This window comes from Festucalex cinctus, chromosome 4 (assembly GCF_051991245.1).
Source record: "Festucalex cinctus isolate MCC-2025b chromosome 4, RoL_Fcin_1.0, whole genome shotgun sequence".
Lineage (NCBI taxonomy): Eukaryota > Metazoa > Chordata > Actinopteri > Syngnathiformes > Syngnathidae > Festucalex > Festucalex cinctus.
In genome coordinates, this window is record NC_135414.1 from 7,582,299 (window position 1) to 7,599,641 (window position 17,343).

Genomic DNA, 17,343 nt, shown 5'->3' on the forward strand with positions numbered 1-17,343 from the left:
CAAGCGTCCGTCGGGACATTCCAACATCATCATCATCATCATCATCATCATCATCATCAGACTTTCGTCATCTGTTATAACTTATGAAAGGTGACACAGGCGTGTGTCTTCTCTCAGTGACACTCCTGGGAGTAATGGTAGTAGTAGGCTAGTAGTGGTGCAGTGACAGTAAAAGTAGCGGTGGTGGCATGGTGGCAGAAGTAATAATTGTAGCTAAAGCAGGCTATACTACTAGTAGGTAGGTATGTGACAAGATTATTATTATTATTTTTTACACCAGCAATATCACACTGAAACAAAAATGGTGTAACAAAAATGTCAATATGTAAAGAATTAATGAAGTTATGACATTTTAAAGAGTTCACAAGTGGGCAAAAATGACCCCTATAGGCTTATATGATGGCAACTACAGCTCTCAAGCGACATCTCCTCTGGGTCTTGCGAGAACTGTCACGAAATGGAGCAGGAAATGTATGCGCATAACAAAGACACCATCTTAAGAAGAAGGTATTATCAACAATAAATACAATGTGATCAAAAATTTGGGAGTTGTACTATTCTCGTTGACATCATAGAAATTGGATGTAACTTCGTCAGTACGTCCTCAAATACCTCAAAATTAGTTAATATACGTTGATATAAAGAAGCAAGCCTACTTTCAACCCATTTTGGGAAGAAATATTGCATGAAAATCATCAAATCAAAATCAAGGCAGCAGAGGAAATTCCACTGTACTTTATATATAAATATGGAAGAAGAAAGGCACATTTTTGTCAGAGGAGCTGAAAATGAAAATGGTGTCACAAATAATGGTAGTTATATTGCCTGTCATTTTATTGCCTGCTATAAGAAGTCCACTTTGAATTTGAGATATCCCATTGCTATGATTGCTATATTAAAGGGACAGTGTGTAGAATATTTTGCCATCTAGTGGTGAACTAACAGAATGCAACCACCTAGATGCACGTGCACTACGGTGCCTCAGAGAGCTGACACTTCACAAGCCTACCACCAGTTACTATGCACGCTATGTTTGTCTCCTTCAGGTATTGGCAGCAGAAAGATGGCGGCAAAACATGTCAGCCTTCCGTAAGGTGAGGCACAACCAGTGTAATATAATTAGCGATTACTAGTCCTACGATTATAATTAAAAATGTGATTATTATTATTTATTTTTTTCCATATTATTGAAATTAATAATGGGGTTTAAAACAAAGGAACAATGACAAATCTATAATTTCAACACAGTGTCTTTTTACCATGAAGCTACGTGAGTCTATTGTGAGTTTCACAAGTGTAAACAAAGAAAATTAATGTAAGGTGGTTGAATTTGGCTTAATTTGTTATTTTATGACTTTTAATTCCTATGTTTGACATTTTGTCCATTTGAAATTCATATTGATTAAAAACCAGTAACTTAATGGTAGTTTTTCACTGAATTCTTAGTTACTGTATTCAAGTAATTATTTCGAAGCCTTTTTTCTCCTCCTTCTTTTTACTTGAGCCATATTATTGTAAAGTAACAGTACTCTTACGGGCTACTCCACCCACAGAGTAATATAAGCGGTGGTTAAATTAAGTAATGTATTAGTAGAAGTTGCGGTGGTGCTGGTGTTTTTTTTTATTTTTATTTTTTATTTTTTTAGATTGGCTATTTGTACATGTTTATTCCGAGGCTGTATGGAGGCGCTACGTGTGGGAGATTATCACCTGCAGGAGTAAATACTATAGTAGTAGTAGTGTAGTGGTCATTTACATGACATTTTAGGGAGGTCGGTGGTCGTTTGGCACCCCCGTGTCACTAAGGAAATAGTAGCACACAATGAAGGTGTCGAAGAAGTGCGCGTGGAAGTGGGAGATTAAAAATGCACGCACGGAGGAGAGCGAAAGAAAGAAGAAGAAAAACGCAAATTCCGTGGAAGTTTAAAGCAAACGATATGGAAAGTGAAGTGATGAGAAGTGAATCACCGACGAGTGGGTGTGGTGCGTGTCTTCCTCCTCCTTAACTTTATGTAAATGTGTGGACTAGTGTGGAGTGGAGAGTTAGCTTGCAAAAAAAAAAAAAAAGTGGAGGAAAAGAAAGGACAGCCCTTCTGTTGTCGGCCCAATGAAAGCGAGCCTCGGCTGACACCTGGCTATAAACCCACGAAAGGAAAAGCCCAAAGTCCACAGCAGCGTTCGCTCACTTACTTACTCGCTCGCTCGGCCGTGGGGGGACGCAAAAGACACGCGAGAAGCGACGTCGCGATGACTTCTAGTGAGATCCACATGCCCGGGGACGTGAAGAGCGACCCGGCAGCCCTCATGGCATCCCTGCACCTCATGCCCACGCCGGTGCCCAACCCGGAGATCAAGTACACCAAGGTCAGTCGGTCCACCTTGCGTCGCCCACTCACGACTCTTCCACTCACTCCAGTGCGCTGCAGCCTGGCTAGCGCACTTAAAAAGGGGCAAAAGTTATACAGTAATCAGTTCACATTTTGACGAGTAAACGCTTTAAAAGGTTTTATATTTGAAGTGCAAATTGGATGAGTGGGAAAGTTTATGGTATAAAAGCCAAACACATCAATTCAAACAAAACAAACAAACCAAAAAAGCAACAGCCTACACTCGATGTGGAAAACTAAAATCATGTTAAAAATGACCTGATTTTGCTTTTTCAAATATTTTAATTCACTAAGCGCTAAAATGTGTTTGCATATCAACAAACAAATCCATATTTTTACACTCTACAATGCAGAGATTCAAAGTATTAAATATTTAACAACCATTACTGTTAAGTTTGGACCTATTAATTTATCATTTTATTTTGCTTAGTATATGCTGTTGGATTGAACTGCGAGCTGCCTCAAATATTTTTGTGAACTAATTTTTCTATAAAATATTAAAAACAGTTCTAAGTATTTTGCTGTAGCTATTTAATCCAATTGTTTATTTTAAAGTGAAAAAAATTAGCTTAAAATTGAGAAAAGAAATAAAATGTAGTTTTACCGTGCAAAATACAGTAACTTAAGAATTATGAAAAACTTATAACAATGTCTTTTAATATTAGAAAATAGACTGACAAAAATAAACATATTGTTGAACTAAAACCTTTCAACAAAAGTAAAATTGTAACATCTTGTATTTGGAGTGCAAACCTTCATTTTATTCCTATTTTCCGCATTACATGCTCATAAAGAACACTTCAGCTAAAAACAAAAGCTTTGGAAAGCCTTAGTGAGTGGATAATCCAAAAGCACCATTAAAGTGTCAGATTTTAAATTACTAGCAACAAAAGTCCACAATGATGATAGAGTTTCCCCGCACTGGAAGCAGTGCTTGTGTTTATGCTGATCACTGGCTCGGAACATGTTCATTTCAGGTAACTAAGATTGCTGTCAATCATTTGAAACATTAGTGGGGAAAGGTGAAAGTGAAGCCTTTGCATGTGTGGTCTTTCCGCTCACAAGAAAGCTGACAGTGAAATGCTAATGATAGAGCGACAAAAGTTGAGCTGGAGCGCAGGGTGATATCGCAAATGTTTCTGGACGTGGGAGGAGGACAGAGATGCAGAAACAGCTGGAGAAAGGAGTCACGCAAAGATGTTGATTTGAGTTGTGAAGCAACTTGGGCTCCACCACCGCCAAAAGAATGTTCGCTTAAAAAGTATTGCATATTTGCGCTGAGTGATTCAATATTTTGTCAACGCCGTGGCTAGCGGCTAAAGAAGGTATTCCGGCCTCAAGTATATATATCATGAGCATAGCAGTATAATTGCCAAAGTCATTTTTGAAAGTTTTTGGAAAACAAGAAAAAAAAAAAAAATTACAAACAAGTTCCCAGTTTCCTCAATTTGGCCGTTGTGGAATACCGTGACATGGACGACCGACTACACAAACATGAGAAACATTTCTTTGGCACTTATGTTGGAATTTTTATTTTTTTTATTTTTATTTTTTTTTGCTATTGTGACACGAAGTTAAAAATGTGTTTGGGAATTATACTATTAGGGTGACAGTATATTGTTAGCTTAATAGCATAATTGTGTAAATTTGTTTTGAATGTTTTCAGAAAATAAAAAAACACAGCAGATTTAACAAAGAAGGAGAATTTAGTTGCCTCGATTCCGCGTTTGTGGATTACCATGACTGTGAATAGATATAAAACAACAAAAAAACACAAATTTCACCCAACAGTATTTTTTGTTATATTGTGATGTTAAAAATTGGCATAATTGTAGGCAATTATGCTATTTACATGCTTCAAATATCATCATTTTGTCCAACATACTTTAGTAAATGAGTTTTTGTTTGCCGTTAAAGTTTGCATACAAGATGAGACTACCAAACTGACCATTTCGGGAACCAGGCGTGGCAAAAGTACGTGAACAAGTAAGAAAAAAGTACTTATTCAGCATAGTTCCCCCGAGTTAAGAAAAGAACAGACTCTAAAATGTACTACATTAGAAGAGCAGAAATGAAATTTTACTGTCAATTATATACAAAACCCTTTTGCAATCTTGAAAAAAAATTATCTGATTAAAAAAAACGTGCTACACGCCACGTTGTTGAGCGCGCTAGCTAGCGGTGATTCGACTTTTGTGCGAACAAAACTGTTTTTCTGTCATTGTGGAATGAGTAATAAAAATGCTAAATTAGCTAATTACATTAATTGAAAAAACAAACAAAAACAAAACATACCATATTTACCATATCATTATTGTAAGAGCATAATATTCCGTGAAAGAAAGAACAAATTGAATTACCACTATTGCTCCCCTGCAAAAAATACAAATTCAGCTTGGAATTTGCTTCAAAAAGTTCGACACTCCTAGAGACAACGCTTCACATGTGCAGTCATGTAAACTTTAAGATGTTATATCGTTAGCCTAAGACATTTTCAAACGTTTTCTGAAAACAAGAAAGTGTAGTGTACTTTTACCAAACTCATTGCAATTTTTATTGATATTGTGGCAATAACTGACAATTATATGTACATTTTATAATTTTTTTTAATTTTTTTATGGCGTATCTTCATCTGTGAAGGTTGAAAAACGTAACTACTTGCAGCCTATTTTGCCAAAGTATGGAGTATGAATTATCTATGGAGTTAAAGTATCCAAAAATCTACTAAGAACAGTAATGAAGTATTTGTACTTTTCTACTTTTCTACTTAGTTACTTCCCACCACAGTTGGTAACAAGTGTTGTTGTTGTTGTTTTTTTAAATGATTGCAAGATTAAACGTTAAAGCGTTGGATGATAGTGTGGTGTAAGTCCATTCAGCTCCATAATTACTGTCTTAACACATACCTTGGTGCCACAAGTGCAAAGGTCACGCCGCCGCTGCACTGCAGAGAGGATGTTGTGCGTGTGCATGTGTGTGTTTCGGCACCGGGGTTGCTCTTCCATTCCCTTGTACAGGAGGAAATGTTTGGGAGCGACTTGGTGAATTAACCCCAAGGAATTTGGATCATCCAGTCCCGGATGGTTTGGTGGACACGGGGGGCACAAGGGTCCTGATTTATGGGCACCCCTGGCGTGGGTTCTCCTGTTGTCCACCCTGTTGACTGGGAGGGAGCGTTATGGCTCACCGGTCCGTGATGGAAAAACACGTCTCCCTCAGATTTATTTTTTTTTTTTAAATACAGCCCAAAGTTTATGGCTCATTCCAGAATTGGAGGACAATTTTGGCACCAACCTCATTGAAAAATGTGCCATTTATTTGATCACTGTGGTCATATTTTAAGAAAAACGAATGATAAATTATCATATAAATTGATTTGTCCTGCTCAGCAGTAACAGTACACTTTTTCACAAGATATTTTTTGTCATATCATTTTGTTGTGTTTGGCACAAGAGTGACTATAAAAGTTTTGCTAAATAAATCCTTTACAATTAAATAAAGTAATTTTGACTAGTGCTCCAATGACATTTACAGTGGCATATATGCTAATGCTCGTACATGCTAGCTGTCTAAGCTACTATGCTAACTAATCAAAGCAAAATGTAGCTATATAATTAAAAGACAGTTTTAGGATAATGTCTTTTTCTAATATGACTAACAATGTTGACTTGGTTTATGGTTCACAACAATGACAAAATATGAAGAATAGAAGCAAGGACTTACTTGCGACACATGGTCATTACAATTAGCTTGATGATGTGATTTATGCTGAGTCTTTTTTTTGTCTTCCCCTAAATGGCTGAAAAGGTTTTCGTAAAAGGGTTTCAAGGCACAAGTTGAGAGCAGAGTTACAACTACTTGAAATGAATATACTAAAAACAAAACAAAACATAACAAAAAAAAACAGAAGAAAGTCATATCTACAAAATTATTGTATGTTATATTTTACATGGAAGCAGGTCATTAAGAGGGAGGGACAATAGGAAAAAAAACAGTTTTAAGGGGTGCTCTAGAATTATTTTGTAATTGAAATCATATTTAAGCATCACTTTTAATACAGCTCGTTACATTTTATCTACGATTTCAACATGCAAGTTTCTGGCATTTTGTGGGCGGATGATTTTAATTTTCACAAAATGTCCTTTAAATCCGCAATAACCCACACACCATGCAGATGATACGTTCAATGTCACAGTCATTGCCTCGCCCAGCCGTTGCACAAACCTCAACGCAATGCAATAGTGACATCTGAGTGACCCTGGAAACGTCTCACTTCGAGCTGATACAGTATCATTAGTAATGATAAAGGCGGCTTAAGGCCATTGAGGTTTTGCTCCTTGTCCTTTTCACCCAGTCGCGAACTGTGCTCTCAGAAATGCACTTGTAATACCTGATTGAAGTCTTTATGGAAAAAAAAAAAAAAAAAAAAAAAAAAAAAACATTCAATGATCGTCTTTTTGACTGACTACCAGAAAGATATTAAAAGGAGGCGTACTTTTTTTTGTCACCGTGTTCCCCCGTCTCCTGTCACCACATTTCCATAGCATGAAGGCTTCAACAGCTGGCTTACAAGACACAAACACTTTAAAGGTTGCCGGGACCACGACGGAAGCCATAAATAAAGTCAGCCGTGATAGATGATACTGATGCTTTTTGCTGGCAAAGGAGGGGAGGAGACCCTCGTTGAGGGAATAATTAAGGAATGCAGAGGGACTGTTTATTGTCTTTGGGCAATTTTGGGGGGGTTGTCAATGGGATAAAATTCAGAGCTATAAAAATAGAAACATAATGCTTTTAGTTAATATCAGTGTTTGTCAATGTATGGTACAAGTTGTCCGTGGGATATTCTCTAGTGGAAATAATCACTGAATTATGGTAAATACGAATAAAATGTGTAAAATTCACGTTAGTAATACATACAATTTTTTTTAAATTTGTATGCATAAATTAAAAATAAAAAAATATATATATAAAAAAATTCAGTACTGTACATTTTTGTAATTTTTCAAGAATGTTTTCTTTCAGCACAGTTCAGTTGTATTTCACTTTTAAGTTGACATCTAATATTTAAGTACTGTTTATTTTAAATTATGTACTGTAAGTAATCCCCCCTCTTATAAAATACATGGTCGGTCAGCCTAATATCATAATTGCATAAATATTTTTTTTACTTTTTTGAATAAATAAATAAATAAATAAACAATGCGACAGGCAACCAGTTCAGGGTGTACCCCGCCTACTGCCCAAAGCCAGCTGGGATAGGCTCCAGCGCCACCCCCACCCCCGCGACCCTTGTGAGCAATGAACGGTCGCGAAAATGGATGGATGGATGGATGAATAAATAAATAAATACATACATACATACATACATACATACATACATACATACATACATACATACATACATACATACATACATACATAAATAAACAAACACAAAGCCATCACAAACAAGAGAGTCCAGAGTCCAGTTACCTCAATTCTACCTTAGTAGATTACAATGACCTGGATGACTGAGAACCTACACAGTAAGTTAAAAGTGGCTTAGGCTAGTGTTTCTCAAAACCTTTTACGCTAAGTAGTCTATTTTGTTATATATTAACATAAATGACCAACATTAAATCCGATTATAATACCGGAAGTGGTCAACAAAAACAACAAAGAATTTTTATTCCTAAAAATTATATGTATCATAGTAAGATACAACAACTTTATGAAAGGTTTGATTATTAACACTGCAATTTAAATGTAAGAAAATAATGCAAGATACATATAAATATAAATAAAATAACTTCAATTATTAAAATTATAATTTTAGTGTACATGATTGAATAATAATATTTTGTTATTAAATTCAAAAAATGAAAACAGCTGATAATTAATTGCAAATTTATTGTCTGAGCTTTAAAATTGGGCTTTAAAAATGCATTCAAAAGAGTTCTGGAATGTATTTTAGTGTTTCATTTGATTTCATGTTTTAAAGTTTCAATTACAAAAATAGACATTTAATTCAGTGATTCTTTCCTGTATCACTAGAAGGAGCCCTCATACTACACTATGAGAATTAATATTATCACTAATATTTGAAAAACGACGTTCAAAGTGGGTGTTGCCTTGAGGACCGTGGGCTTGCAGGCAAGGAGATAGGGATGGGCGTGGTCTGGCTGTGATTGACAGCAGCAGTAAAAAAAAATAAAAAAATAAATAAAAATAATTTCTAGCTAGACAAGCTATGCTAAATAAACTAACCAAATACTATGCTAATAAATCACTAACCTGAAAATCGATATAAAGATATTCGTAATACGCCACTATTCCAACTCGCTAAAGGAGGTGTGTACGACTTCAGTTTAACGGAAGTCAAGTCAAGTCAAGTGACACAGATAGTCAGTGTTCGTCCAATGAGAGCACAAACAGCCAAATTGTGTTTTTCCCATTGGTTAACCTGAAGATGGTGCCACACAGACGGCAACTTCAAGCGTTTAACAAACATGCACGAAAATGTCAAAAATAATGACCAGGACATGTAGACCTCATTAGTAGACACCAGTTTATATAGTTTATCTGCAAAGAAAGTGAAAGAAAATACCACTTTAAAAACACTTTTGTTCTTTTTATGCATTTAAGCCAGGGGTGTCCCAACTTTTTCATTTGAGGGCCACATCCAGAAAATCAGAAGGACGCAAGGGCCACATAATGTTATGAAGAGAAATTGTGTTTAGTCCTAAAAATTGTACACTAATTTATTTGTGCTTTTGCATATTTAGAAAAATGCTGCAGTATATAAACCAATTTATTGGTAATAAGGCAGTAGGTTATAGTTTTAGAATTTTTCATTTTAGTTAGTTTTTATTAGTTGTCAGGGTGGTTCTGTTAGTTTTTATTAGTTTAGTTCTTTCAAAAATGCTGATTGTTAGTTTCAGTATGAGTTTTTTATTTTTTTTGTTTTTTAATGTGTATTACTTGTGCGTAATATTTAAAAAACTCCATGGGCGCAACGTCATCTGAAGGTGCTTTTCGATTGGCTGCTGCTAGATGTCACTTCTGTGTGACATACTTTCAAACGTCATTATTACAGTTTATATCAAAATAAATCTACTAAAAATCACATTTAAAATCATCCCCAAAGGCTCATGAATTAAATTAATTACCAAAGAAGGACGTTTGCTATAATTCTAGTTAGTTTTAGTTAGTTTTGTAAACATAAAATGTAGTTTCAGTTAGTTTTCAATTTTTAAAAAGCATTTTAGTTTTTATTTCGGTAAAAATATTGTTTTTTGAATTTTAGTTTTAATTTTTTCATTAGTTTTAGTTAACTAAAAACACCTTTAATGGCACCTGTTTTTTCGATACCCTTCCTTCTTACTTTGACCATCTCCGAACATTTTTGTTTTGTTTATTTTATTTGAACTGAGTCAAATGCCATTTTTAGTATATGTCGCGGGCCACTGAAAAATGGACGGCGGGCCACAAATGACGCCCGGGCCGCAGTTTGGACACCATTGATTTAAGCATAGGTTAATAATAAATGCTTCTTAGGAATAAAACCTCAACCTCATTTCTGAGTACATAACCCATTTTAACATTGTCATCAATTAGTCTGCACATAATCATCATTTACTGATTATTGTGTAACTACTAAGAATTGCAGTTATTTTTAATCACTTTGTTAGTGACTCGTACTTACTCACATAAAAAAATATAATGAACAGAAAGTTTGTGGACAGATTAATGGGTCATGATGATTGATGTTGATATGATATTGTCCTTAATTTCTCATAGCATACATCATGATAAGAAGAAATCTAAGAATATGCACGAGGTTTTGTGCTGATCCAAATTAGGATTTGTATAGTAATGAGCATGTGATGAGCAATTAAACTGCCCACGGTTGACAAATGGGCAATTTAATGTGTACTTTCAATGTGGCTGTAATGTGGGCTAGAGAATAGCGTTCCATTATGTTCCAGATCTGTTCATCTGTTCAACAGTGATAAACAGCAAGAGCACTTTTCACCATAGGAACCTGCGCTGCGCAACCTGGCTGCCCATGCAGGGTGTGCGTTTGTACACAGACACGCACTCACTCGGGATGAAGAAGGGCCTCCATCAATCTGTCACTGATTGAGATAGTACAGACGGGGGTTCGGGAGGGGCTCCATGATGCTCGGCGCTGTCCGCCGGGGTGTAAATTATGAGGCCGCTTCACCGTGTGGGTGCGTGGCCCTGCTTCGCCAGAGCCTGACCTGTAGTTCTGGACTTTTTCACTTCAAAACCACCATCTTACTGCCATCAAGATCAAACACAGAGCAAGTTAGGGGATACTGTGCAACTCAATGATTTATCACAAGCAGCTCAGCGAGAATACAATACCCCCCCCCCAGTCTCCCCTCCCTCCCGCTTGCCTTACACAATCTCCATGCTCACGCACACACACGAGCACATCTCAAGTCTAAAGCATGTTTCCTTGATTGTGACGGTTTAAGTGCTCAGCGTCATTTAGATGTCCATTGGTGTGAAATGCCCACTTGTGCAGCCAGTGTAAATTTTGGTCGTAGCGCGCACATGTCAACATGACGTCCCCGGTCTCTTAATCACGTCTGAGGGGAAGGCCAGTGACAGGGAGGCCGCTCCGTTCACTTCCTATAAGACCCCGCTTCTGCAGGCCTCCTGGCAGCCAACGTGTAAATCCTCGAGGTGTGTTTAGGAAAAACACTGGGCTTCATAAATCTGCTGGAATCGGTTCCTTCCCCCCGGCGAGCACGAGACACAAGCGCTTTTCAAGATGTTTATTTGTCTGTAGAAAAGCATCACATGTCTTCAACATGAAATGATTGCTTCCCCCCCCACCCCACCCCACCCACTGATCCCATGTGTAGAACAACAGCTTTAAATATTTCTTTGACCCGAGCTTTCAGGAATGATGTAGAGCCATCAAAACTCACGTGCAAAATACAAACATCAGCCAGAATCCAATTAATCAAATTCAAATCAACATGGTAATGTAATAGAATGCAATTTTTAAATTGCAAAGGCTGCCATTTTGGGGGGGAAAAATTGCTTCATTTTGGTCGTTCAGTGTTATTTAAATAGATGTTTGTGTGTGTGTGTATATATATATATATATATATATATATATATATATATATATATATATATATATATATATATATATATATATATATATATATATATATATATATATATATATATTATATATTTGTATATTGTTTCATGAAACATGAAAGTTGAAGTGATAGTCACAGATTTGTTTGTGCTATTTTGTAATCTGATTTACTGTATGTATGTACTGTAAACCACAGTCGTAATATTGAGGGTGGGGGGCGCAATTAAAAAGCCGAAAAGCAAACTTTGCATCATTTACTTTTTAATTTTTTTATATTGAGTTGAGAGCAAAATTCGAGATATGAAAGCTGTATGGTGGCTACTAACTCACTTCACAACAAGCAACTGTTTGGCCGTTAAATTCTTAAAATAAAATAAAATAAAAAAAAGTTAAAAAAAAAAAAGGCTTGAAGCAGTTTATTGCCCCTCTCAGTTTAGGTTTACTTCAAAACTAAACATAAAACAAAAATAATTACACTTTTATGTGTATTTAATCAAAGCAAATTAACTTTGTCTTACAGAAGACGGCTAGCTTAATGCTAACATACAATGGAAAATGCCATAGACTGGCTAACAAACCGAGCAGTGATGTTGTTATTTAAGTTTACTTTCAAACTAGCCCCCCCAAAAAAAGAGAATTACATGTGATATATTTATTGCTTTATTGTATCTAATTCTTACAAATAATAGGAAATGCTAAAGAATGGGTAACGAATAGCTTTTGTGTCTGTGTGACTCTATTATACTGCCCCCTTGTGGCCAAGTCAGCTGGCTTCATGACATTTTGCTTTCAATTGGACGTGATCTTGTTGCCTCAAATTATCACGATCATGACCTGGATGAGTATCTACAGACAAAATCAGCAGATATACAAGCTTTCCACTTTATACTTGTATCAACCGTCAAATGTGTTTTCTCCGACCAAACTGGAACTACACAGACAGACACACAGAGTCCAGACAAAGACGCCCAGTCGGTGACAGCGGGTCCGTTCTTTGCCAAAGATGCCAGCGCCGGGTGGCATCGTCTGCGGCGGCAGAGCACGCTCACTTGTAACTGCAGTAATTATGAGCAAACGAGCCACTAAAGCAGAGAGGAAATGGAGGTCATGTGACCGAGGAGGATATGAAACTTCCTGCACAGACCAGTCTCGCAGGTGCTCTACTTGTAGTTAGTACAAGACTGTGGAATCTTGGCGTGTTGTGTATAAACACACACATTTGCACGCATTACCTCCACTTTGGGTGTGTTCATTTAAAAAAAATCTGACAAAAAGTGTGGATCGCTGCATTTTTTTTTTCTGCTGTGAGCTGCTCAGCTTTCGCAGCCAAACAGATGTTTCGCTGGCTGCTTCAGCTTATTTTCACTTTTCTTAATTCTTCCCATCGCCACCCACTCGTAAAAACAAATTACCCCACCAACGCACACACGACGCAAGTTGTTAATATTAAATACATGAACATGCTCAGAGGTGGTGTTTCGAAATCAATGACGTTATTGGCCGCTGCGGGATGTGCCAAACTAAACAGTGTAAAGCATTTAAGTGAATGAATTAGTATTTAAATCACACAGTGCCAAAAATACTTTTGAACATGATTGTGTACATTTTTTTTTATATTATCTTTTATGACGCCCACTGTCCGCATGGTGATTGAAAGCCTTTGGAGAGATGTGAGGGAGTTTTTTTGATTGTTTGTAGTTGGCTTGTGGCCTCTGTAAACTGCTTTTTTTCCATGCAGTAATTCACATTTTAGGAGTGTGAACCGCTTACTTATAGTAATAGCTGTCATAATAATTCATTTGTAATCTTCAGCATTGCTTTCTAATCATTAGAACAAGGGTGTCCAAACAATAAAAAATTTTCAATAGGTTACTATATATTGTTTTTGTATGATAAAAAAATGTTGGCTTTCTGAGCACTGCTCACTAGCTTATCGTTAGTTGCTAGCATAGAAGCTAACATTTTCCTTATGTACGGCGTACCAAAGTGTAAGTTTCATTCTTAAGACATGTTGCAACTCAGTTTTGTAACGTACGCGGGAAGCCTCCTTTGACCTCTATCCCTAACTTATGCTAACACAACAGTAAAGTCACAATTATTAAAGTAAAGTTGCCTTAAAATCCCTTAAGACACCACAAAAACAGTTCTAAAATCACTTGCTCATTGGAAGGAGGTCAAATACTGTGAGTATTCTTGCATAACCACACAAACTAGTTTATCCCTTATTCAACTAGTATTAACCTTAGACAAGAAGAAAAACAGGTAAAACAGAAGGTAAAACAGCTTCAACACGTTTACAAGCGACATAAATGTCAGCAAAAGTATTTTAGGATCACTCTTATAATCACAAAATCCGCTATACTTAACGTCTGGATTAAAGAAACATACAGTACTGAATTAAGACAACGGAGACAACTGGTAGTATGTGATATTTCCAGAGATTTTAGTGGGAATATATGAAGGTAACATGAGTGTGAGAATTGTTTTTCCCGAACATGAAGGCATCATGTGAATGCATGGCGGCAACCCGGCAGGGGATGGGAAAGAAAACACGATTTGTCATTTGAAAATGTGCACCCTTGCTCTTGTTTTCTCACTCTTGCGCTCTTTGCCCTTCTTCCAAATGATCCTAAAAGCAATTTTCGTAAACCTCGAGAGTTGATTTACTCGGCGGCGCTGTCATCTCAATCAAGCCCTTCAATGGAACCAGACAAAAGTCTTAACACCAGTCCGAGGCCGAAGAAGGGCCGAGCCAAACGTGTCCTTTTCTTAGCGTGATTTAGATGGCGGCCCGCTCCGCTCCTCTCGCGCTTCTCCTTTTCGCAGCGCCTTGTGAGAGGGGTTACGCCACGCACAAAGCTACCCACCGTCTGCATTCTTGCCGGGACTGTTCAGGCTGTCAGGGGGGCTCGGCTGATTTAGGACTCCCCACTTCAGTGGAGCCTATAAATTCAAAAAACTAATTCAGTGCTCTACGGGACTTTGTGTTTTTGTAGCTGGCCCCGCTGCTACTTATCGTTCCTGACAATTTTATGAAGTGCTCTTAATGAGCGGCAGATTAAAGGTGGCCTCTGATGGAAGGCGCCTGAGAATACTTGACTGGTTGAGACAAGCCTCACTGGCCTGTGCGCCAGGGTCAACGGAACAAAGGAGCCTGAGAGGAAGGGTTCGTTCGGTAAGGTACGATTCGGTGAGGTGGTACGCGCTGTTACTGAACACCTTCATGGTCTGCATGACACCGTTGCCTTACACAAAAAGAGTACGCGTTACTTCTAACTTTTAAGACTCTCAAGCACGTTGCATGGAACTTACTATTTAAAAAAAAAATAATTCCATTTCATTCATGGCATAGTGCTTATTTCTTATACAAATATTTACTGTTATAATGACTATAGGGCTTCTTCAGAAAGTCAGATCTGGAAAATTTTATATCACCTTTTCTCATCTTCTCATCTTGCCATCGGGCCAAGGCAAGATGAAAAGGCATTTCCCTTTGAACATAGCAAAAGACAGTATGGCTTAAAATGAATTTGTCCGCTTTTTCCTAATCAAGGTCATCATACCATGACAAGTATTGCTGACGTAAGTCTCAACTCTGTTACTCTAAGTCTAAATGAAGCACATAACAGTAACAAGTCTATAGAACATATGAAATGCATTGTGGGATGATCCAAATTAACATTCACTCTGATGGAGTGACATCATCGTTTTCAGCGCATTGAGACTTTTGTGTCCATAAGCAAAAAGAGGAACGAGAGAGACTATGTTATCTTAAATAACACTAAGCACCCCCCCCCCCCCCCCCTCAAAAAAAAAGAAAAAAAAAATTGCATGCATTCATAGTTACACCGCATTGTGTGACTGATATATTTGTAAACAATGTACATAATAAACGTTTAAGTTAAATATGTCAAGTAAGATATAGACTTTATTTTAGATTTTTTTTTATGTATTTTTGTTATGTGGAAGACATTTTTTTGGTATTAATTAAAATAATTGGAGGGGAAAAAGTTGCTCTCTTTATTTTATGTTTGATAAAAACAAGTTGTTCACTGTTAAAAACACACTTCCAATTAAGTGGCAAAACAAAGTGCCATTTTTATGTTAAGCAGGGTTGTCGCTATCTGCTAAATGTAACTATTAAAATATCTTGTAGTCTAAGCAAGTAATCAGTGAAGTAACTAACAGGGATGTAATGATATCCAAACATCACGATACGATATGATCACGATATGAGGGTCACAATACGATAATTATCACGATATTATGGGGGTGTTGGCGATATTTACAAAAGATCACAATATTGTAAAAAAAAAAAAAGAGCTCATACTAAAAGAAACAAAAAACAAAAAGCACAATTTTGTGCTTTTGTACATAACAGCAATGCATATAAACCACCTACAATCTCTAATAACAATATTGAGGCACTTGGTAATGCAAGCACACATTGATCGCTTCACAAGCAAATTTGGTTTCCCTTCATCTGACAATTAGCATAGATTTTAAACATAGAAGGCCAAAACATCCCTAATGAAAATTAAATTGCAGGAATAAACTAGCCACTAGAGGGCGCTAGAACTGCACAAATGGAAATCAACCTGATTTTTTTAACAGATGTGTTCCTTTTAAATATTGTGAACATGACGACGACGATATTGTGGCAGTTTTAATATCACAATATCACGATATTGCCCTTATCGTGACATCCCTAGTAACTAAGGTACTTTTTATAGCAAATAATCAGAAAAGTAACAAAGTTACTTTTTGGAGATAACTGTTAGGCCTAGGTTTCAATTCTAATTTCCTCAATCGATTCGATTTTGATTCACAAGAGTTCACTTCAATTCAATTTCAATTTTCCACAATTCGATTTGATTCATTTCACTTCAATCCGATATCGATTCATGATGGAATATCAATTCTTCTTCAATGGCAAGGACATGATTAAAAACTCCACAAATACTCAATTCCAAACTAAATTTTGCGGCGGTGGCAGGAACTGGTTTAATGATTCAGTTTATTAATTAAAGTAACATGTGTTATACACAAACACAACAGCAAGAATAAGATTAAAATATTTTCATAATTCAAATTCAATAATTGTGACTATAAATTTAAAAAAAAATCATTAAGTCTTTCATAAATGTAAGAAAATTCTTTTAAATTCATGTTAACAGTAAATTTCAAGAAAACAATACTATACACACAAAAAAATGCCTTTAAAATTCTATTTTCTGAAGTATTTATGACAAATGAGATATTAAAATAATTCATTCATGGTTTGAACCAGTCCTAGAAACTGTGGCAACTCTGTTGTAAAGTTAGTGGGTTATGGGTAACATATTTCCTTTTGTACAGGTTGTTCAGGAGTAACCTATGCTAAAGGGATGGTTAAATGTTCCATCAAGGCGTTCCAAAGTATTTTTAGTATTCAAATAACCTTACCTCCAAGCCCCTCCGGATCATCTCGTTCTTGTAGGAAAACAAGGAGAAAGGCAGGAAGAGTGTATACACAGAAAGACTGGAGCCAGCAGATGTGCTCCTTGCACTCCATCTATCAGAGACTGACAACCATTAAAAACACTCTTGCTAATGGATCGAAACATAACAAGAGTTTGGGGCTTGGGCATGTAGTTCCTATCACAGCATTCATGCACTCATTTGATCTAAGTCTTTAGCGATGAGCAGGGATTTGATTCGTACATGTTTTCGGTGATGCCCATAAAGGCTGCATATCATATACCATGTACGGAATCCCAGGCGGTTGTTTAACGCAAGGCTTGCTTTAACGCACGTGTTTTTATGATCTCGTAAACGAGCAGTGATGTT

The 17,343-nt window shown here is 36.7% G+C and overlaps 1 protein-coding gene across 1 annotated transcript in view; it reads left to right on the forward strand.

Annotated features, from left to right (window-relative positions):
- Nucleotides 1-2,080: 2,080 nt before the first annotated feature.
- aldh1a2 (aldehyde dehydrogenase 1 family, member A2) overlaps nt 2,081-17,343 on the forward strand; it is a 36,181-nt gene continuing 20,918 nt past the window's right edge. The window contains exon 1 of the mRNA XM_077518538.1: nt 2,081-2,364. Coding sequence (XP_077374664.1) covers nt 2,248-2,364 — 117 coding nt within the window. The 5' untranslated portion in view covers nt 2,081-2,247. The remainder of the gene's footprint in view (nt 2,365-17,343) is intronic.